The 23,034-nt window shown below is 38.4% G+C and overlaps 1 protein-coding gene across 1 annotated transcript; it reads right to left on the reverse strand.

Moving 5' to 3' along the window:
* Positions 1–1,844: 1,844 nt before the first annotated feature.
* On the reverse strand, positions 1,845–23,034 carry LOC146478163 (uncharacterized). Its single transcript, XM_085112887.1, has 2 exons — positions 22,804–23,034; positions 1,845–5,092 (listed from the first exon to the last, which is right to left on the reverse strand). Exon 2 carries the CDS (start codon positions 4,917–4,919, stop codon positions 4,083–4,085), a length of 837 nt encoding a protein of 278 aa, XP_084969013.1. The 5' UTR covers positions 4,920–5,092; positions 22,804–23,034; the 3' UTR covers positions 1,845–4,082.

Below are 23,034 nucleotides of genomic sequence, written 5' to 3' on the forward strand. Positions count from 1 at the left end.
GTATGGTGAAGACGAAGTAATAAATTGGCGAAGTGAGGTGAAAATATTTGCCGCAAGTGAGTGAATGCGAGGTAAAACTTGAGGCAGATCTGTTTGCACAGAATTCGCGCTAACAAGGTGTTAAAAGCGTGAGGGATAGTGATGCGCGAAATATCGCCGTTTCTTCAACGTGGATCTAGCGTTTGTTAACACCTAATTAAACAGTCTTAAATCCAGTTAATTAAAGGGAAGTATGGGTTGATAACATCGTGTGAAAGGCCTTTTTGAACACCGATAAACCCATTATTAGTTTATGAGAGCAATATTGTATTTTCTTCTTTGTATATCCGTTGCTTGTGATCATTGATTTAAGAAAGCACGAATTTAAGGCTCCTTTATTCAAAGTTCAAATTACACAAAAGATGTATAGCCAGCTTCTCACCCACTTCGATTTGTCCCCGAGTTCATTGTGAAGGCGGTTACATTTTTTAAATAGAATTTTTCTTTTTTCACGAAGAATGAAGTACTTCTATTGTGATATTCGCAAGTTGCGTGCGCGAAAAACAATGTGCTTTATGCTCTCAAAGAAGTGAATGCAAAGTTTTTCCAATAAAGAAATCAAATCTGGGTTAAAATGGGGCTAAAACAATAACGCGACAACTGGGAGATGACTCTATAAAGCGAAGGTTTCAGCTTCAAAGGAAAGTCTTTCAAATGTGCGTGGCGTGTGCGCTCCACATGGCTAATAAAAATGACAATAACGTCCAACATGGTGTTAGCACAATGCGTTGTCTTCACATGTTGTAAGTCATTGTTTACTCTTTTCTTCGGGGTAACCTGTATTGTAAAGCTGTCTTTTGTTGCAATTTCTTTATCGTTGTCGCGGGCTATAGTTTCTCATATCTATAGCTTAGTGTGCGAAAAAATCGATTGTTCCGTGAGGCAAAGCTCTTCGTTTTAATTCCATCAAACAAAATGAAAACAAATGACACTTCCCTTGTTATATTATCTCGTAGGTGAACGATTTAACTGTAATATTTCAGCTAACTAGCGCTAACAAATTCTTTTTTCTTTTTTCGAGTAAGAGCTGTCGTTGTACAAGGAAATTAAATTATATGCCCACCAACGCAAGCTGGTGTAGAATTTCCGCATTCATTATTCCTAAATCGCCCACGATGGGAAAGAAAAATAGACGCCTTGTTTATTGTCTAGCACAGTACAAGCACCATGTATAGTAATAATGATAATAACGAGAAATAGTTTGCCCTGAATAAGGTATAGGAAAAGGAGAAGAGGACTTAAGCTTTTTCATGAATGTTCAAGAAATAAAAACATAATTCACACTTGGTTCTCATTGAAGTGTGAAAAATACTTCATGTTATAATTTTCTACGGGCGTTGTTAATTAGGGGTTATTTCATAAACAAGAACGATGCAACCAACCCTAAACAACTAGGAGATGTCATGAAGACAGGCGAACGTAATCCCATGCTAAGTCATTTAAATTTGTGACACATTTCTGCACTCGCTTGGTGTGTTTTTCGTTTACATAACCTTGGATTCATTTCATTCACGGAGGAAAGCTTAAACGTGATGAAATTTGCTTTTGACAGCCTTCAGTTTGTGCAACTGAATAAACGCCATTTTTGCCAAACATCTCGTGTAGAAGTTGGCTTGTATTCCCGTTAATTCACACGAAATTTCTGCGGAAAACGAAGAAAAACGGACGATTTGAGGAGGCATTTGTGAACTCTAACTACAAACTCCACCCGGTGTTCTAATCTCTCCGAGACCGCCAGTTTAACTTCCCCGCCAACGAAAAATTTTCAGCCGCATATTACTTTACATAAATCAACTACTACAAAATGATTTTTACACACCACGCTTTTATTTTTCTTTTTATATTACATGGATAGGAATTATACATACTTCTTTTCAAATATCAGCGTAATTCTGATATGTTATAATTTGCTAAGTATTCAACGGAAAAATGAAAACTTTTACAAAAGGTTTTCATGTACACGGCTTAAACCTAATATATAGGTTGTCTCATTTTACAGTTTGATTGAGAGAACAAAAGGCTAATTTTCCCGCTGAAGGGATTTGTTTCTCTTCCCAATGTTGTGTTAAGTTTGTTACAGGATTCATGTATTCATGTTTAAAAAAAACCCTTCTACATTACAGTTAAATATATTTGATTTAAACCTCTGTCAAGAAAAGTACAAAACTTTGCACAAGGCAAAAATAACGCCGGTTTTCGATTATCGAAATATCATTAAGTTAAGCGAAATTAAAATGGGCGTGTTGTTGAATCGCTATCAGACGTGAACAGAGAAAAACTTTTAATTTGCCCATCCGTTAATGAACTTTACTACATATTTTTAACAATATTTTTAAATAACGCGTACACAAAATAAAAGAATATTTAGCCAACAAAAGTTCCTACATTCGGAGAAACGAAAACGTTATTCTGGATATCAACTTTTGTCCGAGAAATACTGTGGTCGGTTTTGCTGGCCGGTTCGTCTTCCATTTAAAGCCTTGGTTCATTTAAAGTTATATATACCAGTGTCTATATACAGGGTTAGGTCTCGACTCTACCCACAGTCAACAAAGTCTCAAAGAGCTCATTAATTTATAAAGAGAATCTGCATGCAGAGTCAAGGCAATTCAATAAATTAATTTCAATTTACTGGTGCCTTGCGCCGAGTGTTAGGCCAAATCGCTAATGCTAGGCTTTCAGAGTCACTCAAAGTTCGCAGTAATTTTTTTGTTTGAAAAGTTTACACGGCCAAGAGTTTCGCTTTCTCCTTGCCGAACTTGGCATGCATGCGAGTGGGTCGCTGAAGCATAAATTAAATCTTCATGTTCTACCATGCGTTTGGCATGTGGGTTCGATGTTATAATTTATAATTTTGACAAAAACAAAAAGCTGGTAACGCGAGCTAATGGAAGTAAACTACTCGTGCTACTTAAAACTTAAGTATCTCTGAAAAACTTCGTTAACCTTGCTAGTTTCACAATCTCAGCGACATAAACTTTGTGGAAACTAGCGTCGTAAATGGCAAACCAAGCGTTTGATCACACCGCTGTCATAAATATGCAAAAAGTGAAAAAAAATAAATATTTCAGGTGATCTTTTCGCTCGTTTCGGTCTAGAGCGCGGGCTTGCATGTTAACGATACAGGCGATGAACATTGTGTAAACATTGCTATCTTATTGATCACACTAAAAAGAAAGTTCTACCGAGATATTTAGAATATTGTTTTGTTCTTGGCTTTGACGTGGCCACTTGTTTTATCGCATTAAGTGAATTACAATCTTTGCATAACAATAGCCCGAACAGAATGTTAGTTTGAGTTCCAAGATTAGAGCATTGTTAAAATATATATAGGACGATGCTCTAGTGTCAAATACAACCCGCTCAATCGAGACTGATCTGTGGTTACCTTCGGGTACACTTCCTTCGAGATAAAACCATTCCTGCATGTAGTTTTTGTTTGTTCGCAACATACGTATGCAGGTACAAATGCGCATATATTAAACGAAAGAAAAAGTGTAGCAACGTTTTCGATTTCGCTTGAGCGAATTCGGCAAGTTTCAGCTCGAAAACTGGTTACGGCACTACAGAAAATTGAATGTTTGTAGCAAGGTTTATGTTGTTACTTTACATAACCGAGTTATTGTACTGTTTGTCAGAATATTGTCATTATTCATTGTAAGATAGAAATTGTCCCTCATTAAACCGCATTTATCACAAGCCCGCGCTCTTTGTGACAAACGGAAATTTGCTCCTAGAAAGAATACAGAAATTTCAACTAACGCAAACTGAAAAGGCGTTTAAAAGACACATTAACACTTGCTTCTAATGTACTCGCAAGCACTAATAAACTTAACTCTAACGGAGAAAAAAATAGGAACTAACAAACATATTCGAACGAATTTGATCTCCGCTCTCGATTAGAAACTCGTTGAGTAAAACGTGTTACGTAGGTTGACAAGGCCTGTCGAGAAATGACTTTCAGGATCATGGCCCTGATTTTTCCATATCACTCTATCACTAGCTCTTAAATTAAAAAGGTGTGGCACAAATACATAAGAAATTTAAAGCAATACCGGGACATAAGCCACAGGTCGGGATAAGTCCTGCTGTGGTTGCCAAACTCCTGACACTCTCTGGCCGCTCAGTTCTGCAGTAGAGACTGTGTATCCACTCGGCTTGCTTGGCGCTTCGCTACTTGAAGCTGTTGGACTGGGCGAGCCGTTTGCCATTGCCCCACCGCGCGTCTCGTCCACGCTTGAAATTCTCTGTTGGATTTGCGAGGGTAGAGCGGGTTGGAAAGCTTGGCTGGTGTACAGTGCCCGGTTGTGGCTCATCACATCCGCGGGACGAAATGAGTGCGTTGAATCCAAAGAACTAGCGAAGAGCTGACGTGATGGCGGAGTGACGGAGTGGTGACTGTTAACTGCGGTTACATTCGGGTAGATGACTGGATAGCCCGGCGAAACGGAGTGATGAAACGCTGTTGCCCCATTTATTTTGGAATACATTGGATCCGCGGACAAAGCAGTTGAATGAGCTATTGTTTGAGGCAATTGATTCGTTGGGAATTTGTCAACCGCCATCATTGGAGCACTGTATGGGGAAAACATCGGGGCTGATAGCTCTTTCTTCTGCAGTGATTTCGGCTTGCGTCGCTTCGGTTTGTACTTATAGTCCGGATGCTCTTGGATGTGGATTGCTTGCAGTCGTTTCGCCTCGGCCACGAACGGTTCCTTCTCGTCTTGCGAGAGCATTTTCCACTCTGCTCCGAGCCGTTTGCTTATCTCAGAGTTGTGCATTCGCGGGTTTATCGCCGCGTACTGCTTTCTCTTGCCGCGACTCCACACCATAAACGCGTTCATGGGTCTCTTAATATGCCCTTCGTCTTGCTTACCCATACTCGTAGAGTTAGTTGCTAATCGGAGCGGTGTAACTTTGTTAAGAGTGAGTGTGAGTTGATCTTCACGCGAGACCGGGTTCAGTCAAACTGTTTTCAAAGGAGCAACCTCGGACTGTTTTGTGCTTGGTCGGCCGGCTCAACTGCTACAGCAACTTCCAGGCGTGATTATGGCTGATGGATATAATGATATAATAGGACAATGCTAATATTTCATTTCAATAATAATACGAGAAGTAAACAATAGGTGTTAATTATTTGGGCATGAATTATGTATATTTCCGCTCTCGGCCAATCAACATGCGGGAAATTTCGGCGGTAGCTCTTGCGCCATGCTTTCTCAAGCACGTGCTTTAGAAGGAAAAATCTTTCGTTTGGCAACCGAGGGGCGCTGTTTGTGAAACCACAAAAACGATGGCCAAGTGGGAATACTAAGCGCGGGATTACAGCGCAATGGGCGCTGAGTTATTGCAAGTTTTCGGTTGTGTTTGCTCTGTCATTCAAACTTTATTCTAATGATAGCGGTCAACACCTGCGCGAGGCACGCAGGTGCGCCTTTCAAACTATTTCAATATAATAATGTTTTCCGCTCAATACCTTTACCACATCTGCGGCATCCGCTATTGTTCGCTTTGCACGTGTTTCATTAGGGGCTTACCTTGCTTTCTGTGCGTCATTGTCGCTTTTTTAAAGAGATTTACAAACTTTTCAGCTTTTCTCTATTTAATGGACTCCCAGGAGCAATTTGCATAATGAAAGCCTCATTGTGCTATCCGTTTCGCGAATAATCGCAGCGAACTTCGGATCTTCGAGGTCAATTGGTTTTCATTGAACGACACAATAAGTGAAAAGAGAAAAGCTTTTCAAACTGTGGTCTGGGGGTCTTGGTCTTTTGTACTCGTGGATCAGAAAACTAAGAGGGCAAAACACATTTAAATTTCTACGCGCTCGTCTTCCGTGCATGGCCGGGTTTGCAAAGTGCGAGCACTTCCCGCGCTGATTGTATTAACTCCGAAAAAATACTGATAAATTAGATCTAGACCAATGATAGAAGCGTAGTATTTGCAGAGTCATTAAGAACTTTGGTTACAGCCGATTTGCACCGCTAGATAAATATTTCCAAATTGAGAATTGGCAAATTTTATTGTGGTCATTGTGAGTGCTATTGTCTAAGCCGAAATTTTAAACATCTACTTTTCTTTAGCGTGTGTGCGTCGCGAATAGCAGTGTAGTGTTTTTCAATTTTATGTTTATTTTTGCTCAGCGAGACTCCTGCGATCCGGTCGCCTTTCGTTTATTGTTTGGACGTTTCCGTGGGGTTGAAGCATTTTTCAATCATCTTGAAAATTTCTGGTGCGAAGCCGTGGGAGTCGAGTTGATTACTAACGGCTCCACTTGCAGCAAAACAGAGCTGTGTTTGAGAAGTAACACTAGACGCGTTTGTGTTTGAATTCGAGTTGATTTCCTTTCTGTTTACTTTACTAATAAGGAGACAAAAACTGGCTTTAATTATGTTATTTGCTGCGGAGTATAGCTTCAATTGTTACGGCCGCAAAAAATTTAAGGAAGGGGATTTTAGCTGCAAACCATTTCCAATTAGACAAAGTTGAAAATTTCGTTCATCTCCCCCACTGTTAATTTACCACGAGAGAACGAAAGGCGCAAAATGAAAATTTGACAAAACGAATAAAGGTTTACCAAAACAACGCCTTTTGTTATGTTTTTTATCTTTTGTTTTGAATGAATATCGACAACTTCAATTGTCGATTGGAATAGCAGGAAAAAAAAATTGCCCACTCGTGAAATTTCCGCCGTAATTGGAAAGCAAATATCTGATATTGCTATAATTTATTTTTTGAGAAAACCAAATGATTATGATGGCATTTCCCAGACATTTTTACTTCTTAGTAAAAGCCCTGTCATAGCTCCAGGCTAGCCACAAGAGCAATGCTTTCGTTGTCAAATTAAGCTGCGTTCACGAGAGAAGTAGATTTCATTACACTTTATTGATTTTCAGTGCTCGCAGTGCAACATTGTGATACTTTTTAGCCGGTTTGTAAATATACTTTAACCGCCGAATTAAACCTGGTGTTTAGACAAAGGTTGATGTTAGGCGATCTCTTGCCAGACTAAAACATGGATCCAAAACAACGCTCAGCGTATCAAGAAATGGTTCATTGTAGTGAGTCAAATTCGTCTTAACAAGTCCAAACAAAAGCCTTTTGTTGTTTATTGCGCTTGGGGAATTGTTCCGAGACTCGGCGAAGATGAATTTTTAATCGTCACAAAATTGTCGGCGTGTCAAATTAGCGGCACTAGGGGAGAGGGGTTTGGAAAGTTGTGGAAGGTTTACTATTATTGTTATTGATCCCAAGCAAGAAACCTGGAAATGCTAAATTATTTTATACAATATTGGATCAGTTGATAATAGCGCGCAGCGCAACGCCGCAAAACAGTGAAGCTTTTATCGATGGTTTCACTTGGTCAAGAGTTGTGAATTTCAAAACTAACTTGCCTTACTCGTAAAAAAAAGAAAGGAAAGAAAAGGCTTCGTTTATGAAAACTCGCGCTTTGGATCGGAAAAATCGCCCGATTAGACCGTTTGATTGAAAAGGATCAATGTGGTCGTTGTCATTTAGTCTTAAAACAAAAGCATCGGTTGCTAGTGCGGCTCTTAAAGAAGAGGTGTTAGTTTAAAACCATCACGCTTTCACTCGCGACGCGACGCTTTCGCCAAATATGCAAATTTCGAACTCGTGCAGTCATCGGCTAGTTTTGAATTTCCCTCGTGAATTTTGCTATTGTAATAACAGCGAGTTTGAATTTCCCTCCTGAATTAATAAGCCTTTGTTTAGCGCTAAAGCTATTGTTGCAAAATCTCCTTTTATGGCCATATTTGCGACGCTAAACAAAGAGCATTGTCTTTGAATTTGATCAGCTTTTCTTGATACGAGGGCATCTTTGAGAAGAGAGTAGCCAAAATTTACTGTACACCTGTCTTCGACACGAAAAAAATAATTTAAATTTTATAAGTAATGTTCAAGTCCAAAGGTCTTGCGAGAGATTATTTCGGCAGGGCAGTGAACTGAAGAATTTGTTCTTCTCTTTTTTTTTTCTGATAAGGAACGCGAGCGATTTCTGTTATGTTTTTGTTCGACGGCGAAAGTCGTTTACATAAATTGGGTTATCACCTGTAGAGAATGCTAAAGCACTTTCATTTGAAGCTGACTGTGCTCTAAAACCCAGAATAAAGCAATCTTTATTGCTGGCGCGATAACTAGAATAGAAAAGAAACACGATAGCATTTAACAGCGAATTTACACGTGCGTTTGGTGACTGCGAAATCTGTACGAATTACAAAAAGTTTGCGAGCAATCTTTAAAAATTATCACTTTATTCGCTTACCGGGAGTTGGGAAATTATCATGACCATGTGGTGGTCCCACGGCGGTAAGATTCGTCCCATCTAAAACAATCTTTCTTTAATTTTCAAAACAACGCACAATGGAAAGCCGTTGAAATGGCTAAAAAGAAAAAAGCCAAGAATAAATGTTTACCCCGCACAGAATGGACGTAGAATGAAACGATTTGTCTGCTAATACGACCATAGTTTGATCAATTTGCATTTCCAGCAAGTGAAATTCGCCGTCCATACAAAAGACATGTTAATAGGGACGCAGAAAACAGTGGCTATAGATCGCGGTTTTGACGCTAAATTGGTTCCTTGGTTTGAATTGAAAAGGCTAAACAGTTATTCGCATGGCATAGTTTCGGTAAACCAACTAGACTGCGCTGACATCGAAAATGGCTGTTTCCGATTACTCCAGCGTTTCTCGCGAAAGGAAGTGAAAATAGCGCTCTATAAAAGCCACACTGACAAGGCAAAGTGGATAGGCATTGTTTCCAAGTAAGTTGGAGTACATTGAAAAACATTTGTAATCTCAGAAAGAGGGCATTTACTTCAATATATTTTTTTCTTAAGTTCTGAACCATCATTTTCCGTGCAGAATGTTCAAAGTCCCAAACGTTTGTAGTAGCACCTGTCTTGATAACAGAAAATAGAGCGAAACTTCGCGGGTCATTAAGATATAAAATCCTTTAAATTTTGATCTTATCCGCGATAAATTGCTGTCTTCTTTCATTGAAATATATCTCGAAAGAATGCCCTATCTGTAACGTTTCATGCGAAAATCGAAAATTTGAGCGAATTTTTAGACAGAATTTCACTGAGACATTTAATACCGAGCACTGAATTTCGCAGTGTATTAACAAAATGCGGAGAACGATAAAAAAAGATTCATACTAGCTTCCGAGAAAGACAAGTATTCTTACATTCGTCTGTTCTTGTGGCATGATGTATGTTTTCATTTTAAGCAATTTAATGTCTGATTTTTATCAAAGATGTACATTTATATTAGTCGGCCGTAATTGACACTGTGAAGCGAAAATTTAGTGTTTTTAAGTTTTGTCTCTGATATATACCTAAAACCTACACTGTTGGGGTTATTGGAATCAACGCTAAACTGAGCGTATTTTGAAAACTACAACGTGAAAAAATAACAAAGTATCTTTCTTTTTTAGTTAATAAATAAACAATATTTTTAGCAACCCAGTGTTGTCTTATTCACCGCAAGGGTCAGTTAAAAGTGAACAAACATTTCATGCTTCACGCTGAGAAATGGACAAACAGAAATGTATAACATTACTGAGTTTTTGTGCAATTTGCGAGTCTGTAAAATATACTAATAATTTCTACCCTTTCGTTTATTTTTCTTTTAAATATATATAAATTTTACCTTCTCTCGACGAGTAGGAGTCGTGTCACCTCGATGCCCTGCTAGCGGTCTCTTTGGAGAATTTTACGTTCGATATATTGTTTATAGCGATTAGCGTTGAGTTATATAAACCGCGCCAAGCCTAAGGGTTTTTGCAAAGTTATTCTCATAAAACTTACGTCAGCTGACTTCTCTAGGAGTTGAGAGTCTCTCACTTCCAAAAACAGAGAAAAAAGGGGAAGAAACCTCTTGACAATTGTTATTTCTCAAGGCTTTTGCGTGTAATTATACAGCCATGTTGAATCTCTCCGCCTTCCACTTAGTAAGTTTGTGCTAAATATTTGTCTTGCCATTTTTTTGTTATCCAATACTGCAATCACAAAACTGTTAATTTGTGTCTTGTGTACATTATTTTGCGATTTTTTATCGGTTTTGAAGGGGAAAAGCTAGAAGCATTTTGTCGTTTCTTGAAAGCTAGGAATTTTTTTTCAACACGATCGCTCGTGGCATTTGCGCAAATTACGACGTCAATTGATATTTTCAGTATTATTTCTCGTTTAAAGGACTCTCAAGTGTCGTAGGAAAAAGTGCAACTCTTTATCGCTGTATGCGCAGTGGCCGAGTCAATTAATTGTTAATTATGGTATCCAAACATTTGTGTTCTTACATCAATTTCCCAGAGGCTACGCATTTCGTGGCTTCTTTGTGTTGGAGAGAAAGCTTAACAGAAATATGTATTTCCACTTGCAAACTTGCCGTCGGCGAATACAATAGCCAGAAAACAAGCTTTCTTTAATTTCCATTAGTCGACTGAATGCAAAAAGGCACTAAAAGTTATCCTTAAAACATTACTGCTCTGGTTTAAAAAGAGTTAATGGCGAACAGAATAATGATGTTTTTCGGAATATTGTTTCTACTCGCTTTAATCTTCCCTAAAAGGGCAGCGCGCGAAATGTATAAAATACAATTCTGAATCGTGTCTCTTGTTCTTTGAAATTAGTCGTTTCTACCTCATTTCAATGTTAATTGTACAAGGTTTTTTCTTTCGCGAAATAAAATTTGCGAGTTGATTTGAACTCAGATTTTAGTTCAGTGTTGTAGGTTTTGTCCTGTAAACGAAAGCGTCGCCGCTTGCCGCATGAAGAAAGGGTTTTGGTTTAGAGTGCGTAAAGGCGCTGTTTGAATAAAAACAACCTTCCAAGTTAGAATAAACACAGCAACACAAAAGAGCTCTTATTGATGGGAAAAAGAAAGACTGCGTAGTCGATTGCCGTGCACTTTAACGAGCAATTAACGAGTCGGCTTTTAGACTAATAAGCTACAGTTTTATAATTTTGGTGTCGTAGCTCTTTTTAAGAGCAACTCCAATTAAACTTCTCACTCTCTGGAATTATGAAAAAATGTCAAATGGAATTTTCAAACTAATGCTTAGCCTCGAAGGTAAAAACTGAAAATTTTTTTTAGAAAGTTGAGATATCAAGTAGTCAACAAAATGCTCAAAATTTAATCGCAAACGATCGCGATTGTAGAAAAAAAAAAATTGTTTGTTTTTCTTTTATCTTCCCATTCTTGGGGACACAAAAGGCGTCCTTTGAAAAGTCGATCATTTAAAAACCAAAGATTCTCAGCGAGGCGCAATAGTTTCGCGGCTCGCTTTCGAACCTTGAATAAATGTCAACGTTCTCCGGTTTCTTTGGCAGGAAAATTAGTATTGGATTTAACCCGCGGCAGTGTTTGATTTGAGATGAGCCATTATCCCTGTTATATTTCAAGAGCCACTCTTCGCCGAGTAAATTTTTAAGTGTCTGTGGTAGCTATTAACTGTTCATTACTGCTTTGTTCAATAAAGAGCGAGAAAGATACACGACTCGTTGTATACGTTACTAGTTTGCCTCGAGCGAAAGTAATAAGACCTCGAAATCGAAATATATCGTAGTGGATTCTGAAATCATCAACGCGCAGTAAATGTATATCGTTTTATTGTGGAAGAAGATTAGTAGAGAAAAACGAAAATCCAATACTTTTGTGTAATTTTGGGCTATTCATATCACTTACGCATAATTTTAAGAGTTCTCTGAACATATGATATTATATGGTTGTTGCCAGGGTTTGAAACCCATTCGAATTATTTTTTTAAGCATTAAAATACATCGATTTCGTTTGTCTCCGCGTCTTTTCAACTACGTCTATAGAAAATGAGCAAGTAAACTTTTTAATTTGCTTGTTTTGTGTTTCACCTGTAAACCAAAGAAATTGGACGTAATTTATTCGCGCTGTGGTCGCTTATTTGTGAGAAGAAAGTTGAAAAAAGACCCCTCAAATCGGCTACAATTTGGTACCGCGAAATATCATTCGAAATAATGGAACTATTTTGAGGAGGAACTTTCGTGCGACAGCGACATAAGTTTTGTTTTGGCAATGAAGAAACTACTGCTTTTTCAGTGGAACGAGCAAGGAACTTTCAGCGTTCCCCAGGAGGAAATTGCAAGCAAACAAAAACTCACGGGAAACATCACCAGCTGAAGAAATTCAAAACAAAAGCATTTGCTTCATAATAGGTTTGGCAGGAAGAGGTTCTCTTTTGAGCGTTGTATGACGACATAGCGTCCGGTAGAGCATTGATTAGGCGTGGTTTTGTAGAGGGCCATACGCACATGAAACTCGACTCAGACAAACAGAAAAGATGCAAAGAGTATAGTCACCTTTTGACAGTTTTCATGGCTTTATTTGGCGGGAAAATAATGGAATATAACAAAAAAGGGACGTAATTTCCCGTCCCTCGCCACGCTACATCACAGAGGTTCATTCAGGAAATTAGGTTTTTATTTTGTCATTTTCTTCGACAAGAAAGAATTTTTGTGTGTGTTCTTATCGAATAAGCTAAACATTTTCCAACTTATACTGATATACATTCTGACAGCAGTCGTTCTAATTACCAACAAAAATGTACATGGAAATAAAATTCATTTAAAATAATCTACCTGTTAGAGATTTTGATTCACGCGTGAAAAAATTTAGTTTCGGTCGACAGCGATTTTGGTTGTTCACAATTCAGGAGCAGAATCAAATTGATTTTAAAGGTGCTTTTTCGTCTTGAAAATGATCAAAAGTTATCATTTGATCTTGAAATAGTCATTTATAACAAATTAGTGAATTGCTAAAAAGCTTCTTGCGAAATTAAAATACCGCTTTTACTTCGTTTCACTTTCAAGGCAATAAGCCCGAGGTTATTCTATAAAAGTCACGGATCATGAGTACAAAACTTCCTTTTACAAAGTGTCAAGAAATGTTCATCGCACTTGTGATTCGTTTCATTTCAGATCTTGGCGTTGCGTATTCCTGGCATGAACAACGTTTCAAATTTTTCCCCAGAAGACAATTAAAATAAATTCATCTCTTTTGATAAAACAACGTAAAACCGAGTAATTCAACTGGATTAATGTGGGGATATCACTGGGGATTATAATGTAAACGAATGTTAATTTCTTCGTGTTTTCTTGTACTCATATTTTGCCTCTAGGTTTTTAAATTATAGCAAGAAATAAGGCAAGCTTTTGATAAGTCGATCTTTATGCGTTTCTGTGCAGGCAGGCATGTTAAGATTTCTGTTTTCGAAAAGTTACACCAAATCATTTATTTGCAAATTCGTAATCTCTGGAATATTCTTGCGCTTTGTATCTCTTTTGGTCAGAAACTGATTCACCTCTGGTATACGGACAAAGGCGTTACTATATTTTTGTGTATGTGTTTTTTTAATATCGATGTAACGATTTTAAGTTGATGGCACTGATTTACTGAAACAACATTTATGTTTGTCGAAATAATAAGAGAGTGACCTAATTTTTTTTACTTCAAGAAAAAAAAATCGATATTGTTTACAGAGAAGCAAAAATGAAATAATGCACTTTTTGGTGGTTCGTGGGTTTAGTTGAACAGTGATTCCTACAACTCACGGCACTGAATCCGTAAATATTTGTATTTTCTGCTATATCATCGCATTAGTTAATGCTATTTTAAATTGGGGAGGGGATCAAGAAAAATGCAGACGGTTGCATGTATAGTTGTATTTTTTCCTTTGGCAACCTCGTAAACCTAGACTTTGTGTTACTAACATTTAACTTTTGCACTCTGTTTTATTCCAGATTTTTGAAGTTCCTTTCATGGTATTGTTTCAACTCTTTTTTCCCCTGTACTATTCAGAAATTCCGTTTTAAATCAGCACACGGCCATTAGCTAAAAACACGCTTTTGTGCGGCAAAGGTTCTATAGAGGAAGTCAGTTTGTTGTCGAAAATACGCCATTCGTAAATTTGATTTTTCAAGCAAATATGGTAAACAAGAAAAAGTCCAAAGGAAAACCTCCCCAAAAATAAATCGTTCAATGTAGCAACAGCCTGGTCACTTTGTTGCTTTTTTCGAATTATAGTTTGTTTTTGGGTAACATACAGTTTAAATATCTCGAGTTGTTATTTGGAAGCCATTGTTTTGGCAATTTGATGAATGTTTCGTCAGTGCTAAACGTTCTTAAAGTTGGTTCTTATGGAAACTAAACCGTGGAATAATTCACGTTCCAAAAGTCGCATTATTCTGGTTTCGTGATTGTATAGATTAATCATTTCTTCTTGCTTTATTAAACGTGTGGTTCAAGGAGCATGCTATGGTAAGGTGCGCTATTTTCACTCCCAGACTTCAGAATACATGTTTATGTGCGATTTTAATCAAAGCTTTTTTCTTGGATTGATATTCTGAGTGTCACGGCCCAAATACCATGCATAAATGATTTGGTCAAGATAACTTTTGATCTTTTTTTTTTTTTACTTCTTGGTGTTGAGATGTCCTTGAAGAAATTGGAATGGCAAACAGTCGACTTAATGTCGCAAATGAACTTTCCCCCAACACAAGTTTTTTTTTTTTTGCGGGAGAATGCAGAGAAAACGAAAGAATCGCTGTTGTCTTGAACTTACATGGAAGCTCCATGCGCGCGGCGAGATTAAGAAGTCATTTTATTCGCACTGCGCGAGAACTTGAATGAACTACTGTGCCGGTTTCTTGCCGTACCATGACTCTATTTTCAGAAAAAAAATCAACTTGATTAAATTTGATGAAACTGTTGGATTGCGGCCAAGCAACCTTCGAGTAGGATTGGCAACCCGGCAACATTTTGTGACATTTTCAGTCCGCGCGAAGTTCTGTTACTCTGCTGTAGGCGTGTGAATCTTTTGCTGATTTCAGCGAAGGCCAGACGAAGTCCTCACTGTTTAGTATTTTGTGGGTGCTTATTATTTAAGTTAAAGGAGGCGAGGAAAATGATTAATTTATACACACAAGGGAGTGGCTTGTTCTCGATGGAACCAGCGTTAACCATATCTAAAATCATCTTCGTTGAGTATTGAGATAATCCTCTGACGGTATTTTACATCGATTTTCTGCTGAATAAACCATCGTTAACCAGATCAAAAATAAACACCCAGGCTCGGCTATTTAGGAAAAAGGGTTAAGCTAACCAAGGTTAGTACCAGTTTTTAATTATCATTTAGAACTCAACAATAAAGGTTCTTTTTGTCCGTCATTTTCACTTCGGCTGTACTAACTCAAAATAAAGGAATGGAAACGCTTCTTAACAAGATAAACGTAAAACTTGGTTATCTTTAAATCCTACCAGAGTTGGTGTAAACACGGTGTATTTCTTTTAGAGACAATATATAAAATGATCTTGTAATTTTCGCAGAGTGAGTATAATCAGTTATTTCTACTCCAAAAATGGAGTAAATATTTTAGGTCTGGGGGCAGGCAGTATTCATAGCTTCATTTCACAGCGAAATGCCAAGTCTAGCCGGTCTTATTTACATAAAACTGAAGAACTGCCCTGTTCAATGCAGTTTTGTTCGAATTGAAATTAAATGACAATAATTTGCTATTTTAGAAGCTTGTCGAGTAGACTTTTCAGTTGATTTGTCAAAGGGGTGTTGTAGATTGTTTGATGAACAGTGAAGCTTTTTCTGTTCAAATTCAAACCTTCGAACTTATCAATCAAGAAATCACGTTGCCTTCTTCAATTTTCGGCGGAAATTATTTATTTACTTCTGTAATGCTATGTTTGTGGGGAAATTGTGATATTGCCATCATTTTAAACCTCGCATAGGAATCCCTTTTGTGTGGCGCGCGACAGTCATTTTACTTTCTCTCGAATGCAAGTGATGCAAAAACTTGGAAACGAATTTTAAATTGCTTATATTGATTTCCACTCAGTTCAGTCGGTTTTGCGTGGCGTGAACTGCAGTTTTCAGTCAGTTTCGAGCAAAAAAGAGTTTATTGCCACAACGTAGGCGACAACCTGTTTACATTGCCACTTTGTTCAGTAATTAGCCAGGTAATTATCACTCTATGTTCAAGCGCCAATGCGATCCACGAGGAACAAAACAGATTATATTATCACCGATCAAACACCACCGATCTTTGGGTTGTTGGGCTGAAGATCAGGCAGGAACAATTTCAATGATTTTGTTGTGATAATAGGCAGGTGTCTGCTACACGCCTATTCAGTGTGTACCGCTTAAGAGAGTCGCGTGTTGTTTGAGCACATGGCGTTAAGGTCATCCTCCATAAAAACAAACGATTAACGTGCAAATGACAAAATTCTTAAGGAGCTTGTTTCGTTGAGAGTTCAAACTATCTTGTAGACGGTTTATGCTTTTGGTTACAACTTATAAAAAGCTAGTAACGCTGGTTTTAACCAGGTGCATCACACATGCGCGCTTGTTTTATTCTTTTTCGACATTTCACCCAATGTCTCCCAGCTGAAAAGGAAATCTCAATTTGCTTGATGTGATGCCGAACGTCAGTGTAACGTTTACTGCGTCTGCGGACGCAATCGAGAGAGTAAATTTTCGTTTCCTTATGGTACCGTTTATTTGACAAAAATCGGCGAACGTGACCGATATCAAGAATTTGTTTTATCGAATTTTTAATATTTAATTCGACGCACGCCATCTAACTTTAACCGCTGTCAACTTGAAAGAAAATCCATTGTTTGATGATATATGTTGGGGTACTGCCATTTGAACCTCAGGGTAAAAATGTGCTGAACTAGGTAACACTTTCACACAAAGAAAGGAGATTCCCTGTGGTTTCACAGTTTACCACGATTTAATGCATTTTAATATTGATTAAGATGATTTTTTTGGTTTTCTTTTTCTTTTGGCATTGCGGAATAAATAAAAATAAATATTACCACTCAAAACTTAAGCCTTCTCAGTGACAGAATTTTGCAGTAAAATTTTGATACTTGAGGCATTTTCAAGCACATCCCGATTAGTCAGAACTTAATGTTTTTGTACTTATATTTCTCTCTTATTTTCTCAGTGAAATAAGTGAAAGGGTTCGAACTCATGAACCAATCCCTGCGATACTGGTGCAGTGCTCTACCAACTGAGCTATCACACCACTGGGAGCTGGTCATTTTTTAAATGGTCGACAATATTCCCGTTAAAGATGAAGATATGAAAGTGACTTTTGCTATTACTGAAGTTGCAGACATAATTACAATGTCTTTCATGTCTTGAAAATCGTCCACCCTTAGTTCGCATGTATTATATTTTATAAATTCACCGTTCAAGCCGAATTTTAGTTCGCAACTTAGAAGCGAACGTAACTGCGATTGTCCGCTGTCATGTATTAAACAAAAAAGAGCTAGTAAGTTCCGCTTTTAGGTATTGTTAAAACAAAATGAATTATTTGTGTGGTCCGAGGTTTTCCTCTTTGTTATAAAATAGCTTATCCAGACTATATTTAGCACGTGACCAAGCTTGTACGGAACTCGAGCTTAACACTCAGTTGTTATTCATATGAGATGATGCAATGAAAGAATGGAGCTAGCTATCGACGGTTCCCATTATTTTATTGATCTTTTTCTAACATTTGTAACTTCATGAATCGTTGTTTAACAAAACTTCGTGGGGGGGGGGGGGGGGAGGGTATACTCCTGGGAATTTTTGGTGGGAGTGTGCGGCTCGGTTTTCCAAACCCTGACTCTCTTTCAGACCAAAATATGTAATTCCTCGGTTCTCTTTTGTAGACTGCAAAATTCAAAACACTTTTCAGACCAAAATGGTTAAAATCCATACCCTATTTCAGACCAAACGTCTCAAAAACCACACCCTTTGGTGCTGCAGATACTATCTAGTTTATGTAGAGGAGTAACCCCTCGGGGGGGTGGGGTGGGGGAGGGGTCCAACGAGGAAATAAATAAACGTTAATATGTTTTGAGCTTCGATTGTCAATCGGCGTTAATGTAATTTAACCTCCGCCAACAAAGCGTAATTTCATTTCCTGACAATTGTTGTCACATTGTGTAAAACGTTGTTTTATTTACTTGGCATAATAGGAAGTCCACGACAAACTGTAAATTTAAACAACTTAAAACAGCTGTCAAAGGCGACCATATCACATTCCCTGTGTTTAAACACCATGAAACACAACGTGCTTCTTAGACACGTTCCTTTTGTTTTGCTGTCGTTTTACTTAAACACTTGAGAGTCTAAGGACTTTCTTAGTGGGAGGTAATCTAGTCACGAAAACCACCTTTCATACTCGGCAGGTACCTTTCGACAAAACCCGCAGCCTAAATAAATATCAAAAGAGAAAAGAAAAGACCAGACTTACTGCCGTCTTGGCGCGGAATTACGTGCGTATACAAACTCTCCCACGCGTGGGTTTCAGAAGAATTTAAAACGCGCGCACTTGTCGCCATGCGGAAGAATAGAGGGTGGACAGGAAATTGTAAAAGTAAGGCCTTAGCTAAACTGTGTGCCAAGCATACGCAATTTTTTAACTAACGTGTTCCAACATGATTTGAACAGATTTGTGAATGCTGGCAATGATTTGCCGTTACCTTGATCAAGAGGCGCACGCTCGCCCGCACAAGCCAATTTCGCAACTTGTCTGTCTGAAATCTGTTCTGAAGTTGGCATTTCGTAAGTTACGATTACTTGCATCTACGTTAGACGAGGACCTTTAGGAATTCGAGGAAAGCCTTGTTATCTCGAATCCACACTTGAAATTGTTAAGAAAATCTTGTGCCTCTCTCGTCCGTGGAAGTTCGGCAGGGTCAGGGTTGAGGTAACGTTCGTGGAACAAGTATTACCCCTCCCGAGACTGTTATTGGAACAGAATACCGTGTCCTTTAGTTCGCTCGAAATATGCACGGTGATTTGTATGCCGATATAACCTTTCCGAGAAGCTTACAGTTTGGCGAGAAGGGAGCTCAAGTAAAACTGTGAGCTTGGTGAAATGAGAAATATCCTTCCATATTTCAAAGCTTATTTTGTGTTTATTACCCTTAAAATATTTTCCCTGAAAGTGCGCGCGGTATTTTGACTCAAAGCGTGGCTTAGGGTGTTATTAAATGTCTTCGTCTTTGTCAACAGCAAAACGCTTTTCCATCTTGAAGGTTTGGAATTTTTTTCATCGTATTGGAGGGAGTTAAGTTGAGAACTAGATAATATCACTTGGGGAGTATCATCTGATGTTTCTAAATTTTAGTTGTGGCGTATTGGGTCACGTGTCTCGTTTTGACCACTCGCAGGCACGCGAAAATATTTGATGGATTATCAAGTACTTTCGTCCGCCGAATATGCCAGAAATGAGCCTGCATTGTACTTCATGATGAGTCGTGAAGACTCCATTTATAATCATTTGTCAGAGTAAGTTATAACAGATGAGTACTTTTATAAGTATGTAAACGATCCTTTGTTCTTCATTGTGATATTTAGTCAATAAAGAAGGCCATTTCTTTTGACTCTACAACAAAAGAACACGTGCGAGGCACAACGCGTAAAGACAAAACGGAAATTCAAACGCCTTTCAATCAAAACAAATTTGCCTACTCAACGCCGAGTTAAGGAGGTGTCAAGGTACTTTTCGAGGTAAATTGGATAAATTACAAAGAAGTAGCTTTTAGATCTTTGAGCCATTACCAACGTTATTCCAGTAACATTAACAGCAAATTAAGTAGTGAACTATACTGATGGCGCTTAAAGGGTCAACGACCGACGTTACTATTTGAGTTCTAAGCTAAGTTTTATATTTGCCAATGGCCCCTGGTCCATACGACAGGAGTAAAGTCAAGTTTTGACGTTCGTCGTGCGGACGGCTGGCGTTGGATCAGCTGGTCGTTTGTGAGTATTAATTACCAGCGCTTTCCCCGCGCAAATTTAAACGCCAAATTGCATTAACTCTAAATGTACTTGCAGTTAAGGAGTTCTCTGCGTAACACATTTTTGAAAATTTGGCAGCTACAAAAGTAAAGAGAAAGCCAAATTTCGAGTCAGTGAAATTCGTCTTGCAGTCGCCGCTCGTGAACAAAATGAAAATGAAATTGTTTTGGTATTCAAACTCTTCATCGCAAATCTATTATAACACTCAGGGCGTGTTCTTAATGCAATTCTGACTATTCTTATTCTAGTTCAGGAATAACACAATACATACAATATCATTTCCCAAAGAACACAATTCCGCCCATTCAAATTAATCAGAATAGCTTGCCAAAAGTACGCACTTCCTCATATTCAGTAGAATCAGCAGAATGCTATTCTGTTCAATCCGAAAACAGAACAGGGAAAACGCCCCCTTCGAGTTACCAACAGTTCACGCTTACTACGTGTTACGTTTCACGTCTAGCTCGTGGAATGTCCATTACGTCAAAGCGGGTACAACTTACGCAAGTTTGCACCCCAATTAACGTCCAAAGCTAGTCCCTGCAACGACCTCTGGTTTTTGCTTAACTTGGCGTCAGAAATCCGTTGGGTGAAAGTTATGAAAGAAACGTTTGTAAACGTATTTGTGCGCACTGTTCAGCAGGCTGTCAACTTTGGGTCTCGCTCGTTTTACGCAATGTTTCGCTTGTGATATTCGTCGCTAAAGCCCCGGGGGGGGGGATTACCCCTGCATAAGTTATATTTGTATGTACGGCGCCATTGAGCCGTTTTGGTCGGTAATAAGGTATACATTTTAAATATTTTCGTCTCAAAGTCTGAAAAGGGGTATGGATTTTACAGAAACGAGTATGGATTCTAGAAACCAGTCTGAAAATTGGGATGATTAGTAGAGGCCAGGACTGAAAAAGAGTACCAGAAAATTACTTGGTTTGGTCTGGTTTGGAGAAGCGAGCCGCACACCCCCTCCCCTCCCCTCCCCGGTGGCTAAAGAAATTTAAGTGTACAGTTGATAAACCTGTTGTGTGGTTGGTTTGAGTGGTTTTACACTAAGTTCTCTGAATAAGAATAGGCATTCAGTGTTGAAGATTAATGAGGCGCGAATCAACAATACAGCATATTATGGTTTGAAAAATTTTCCTGTTCGCAAACAGTCAAGAAGATTAGTCATAAAGGCTCAATACTGAAAAATGGCATCGCATCCTACTGCTATCAATACACGAGCAAACTCTATGGTCCTTCTTATGGCCCGTCCGCAGATAAATAGACTATATGCGGACGTTTTATGAAACTTAAAAAGTTAAACGTTAATTTAGACTTGACGTGTGTATTGGGAAGTTACTGGGCAATCAGTCTAAGAAGTGTTTCGGTTTTACACAGTATTTTTTTTCTCGGATGGTTTCCTGAAAACGTGATCAAACTCGGGCACACTTAAGCAACACGAGGTTTTTAGTACGCGGAGGAGTGAGCGCCAATACAAGAATTATAGCGAGAACCGCGCAAAGCCAGTTAACTGTCCAAAAGAAAGGTATTATTCTTGGCCAAACGTCCTCGAAATTGTGTGGAAAATTGTCTGTTTTTTAATAATTTTGGTTGTTATTCAAAAATGAAATTTGAATCAAGATTAAGCGTAAAGTACAAAAATAGGCGCTACTGACAAAGACTAAATCTTTCAGTTTTTGTTTTGTTTTGTTTTTTCTTGTATAAATCCATTTTAATGGACACTAGATTAGCTTCTTAGTCACTTCAGTTTTTGCAAACGCGGTATAGAGAGTTAAGCCATTTGCCAAAACCATCGGTCCGATTATTCCTGTTTATCTGACACGCTCCTCGCGTTTATGGAGTTCATCAAACTAAGCATAACCGCAAAATTTTTGAAAAGGATTGAAACGCCATGACAAAGCACTAATTCACCATGTGTCAAGGAAGATGTGTCCTGCTTGGGTGATCGTCAAGTGGGTGTTTAGCGCGCAAAGGAACCGGCCTCTTGGAAAGTGTTTCGAGTAGGAAGCTACAACCCCAAGGGCTCTTAACAGAACAAAAGGGAATACTGGGTGATTACGTACAAGGCTAATTAATTTAGGCTATATAGACATCAAGTCTTTGAAAGCACTTATCTCCTTGAGTATCTCGTACCTTCTATTTATAACCTACTAAGCGAAACTGTTCCCTAACCCAATCATTTCCGAACTTTCTCTAACGTTCGAACCGATAAAATCTTTAATTGTGACCATTCAAATGAAAGCCACCGAGACAGTGCTTTCCTGAGATGCTGCTTATTACATGTATTTTGTACAAGGTGATTGTGGATGAGATATTAAGTTGTCACGTTTCAAATGAAAGCTTGTTAGTAGTCCTTTCCCGTGTACTCTCTCTTTTGAGTATGTGAATGAAATCTTGAAGTGGGAGCATTCAAATTCAAAACTCACTTCTGAGTCTGTGGATAAAATCCTTAAAAACTAGTACAACCTTGCAAATTAAAGGTTGAAGACTACACCTCTTCGATCTTCAATTTATTCAGTTTTCATATTGCTTTGCGCGGAATGGACTTTTCTTGTTGGGTTTGGTCGTGAGGCTGTTTCGTTATTTCCAATTGTTTCAATTTCAAATTTACTGAAAGAATTTTTTGTTTTTTCAGTAGCGCTTTCGCAAAGCCGCTTCTTGCTTATGATTTCTCGCTGGTCCTAGCCTTGAACCTCTCTCTCCACTGTTTAAATTAAATTCGGTCTCCCATTCCTTTGAACACAAGCCGCTGCGAGTGTTTGCCGTTGTAACCAGGTTGAGTTGAATTCGGTTGTCGTTAATTATACCAACCTACCAGATTGACATTGTATCGATATTGTGTGGACAAATAACTTATTCATAAATTACAACCGTACAAACTACAGATACAGAACTTACCTTGGTCTAAAGTAACTAACGAGGATTGTTTGTGTGAAGGCCAGCTCATTAACAATGAGGTGTGATGGTCTGTGAAGGACTTTGTTTTGATTATATACCGTTCTTATTGTTCCCGTTTTCGGTTTTGTATTTTGTAACAACGGTCCTTTGAAAAGCAGTGATCCGCAAAACCAACGGCGCCTGTCGCAAGGCTAATTTGTGAGTCCATTATCAAGGCCTCGAAAATAGACG

This window comes from Pavona decussata, unplaced genomic scaffold (genome assembly GCF_977016875.1).
Source record: "Pavona decussata unplaced genomic scaffold, jaPavDecu1.1 SCAFFOLD_67, whole genome shotgun sequence".
NCBI lineage: Eukaryota > Metazoa > Cnidaria > Anthozoa > Scleractinia > Agariciidae > Pavona > Pavona decussata.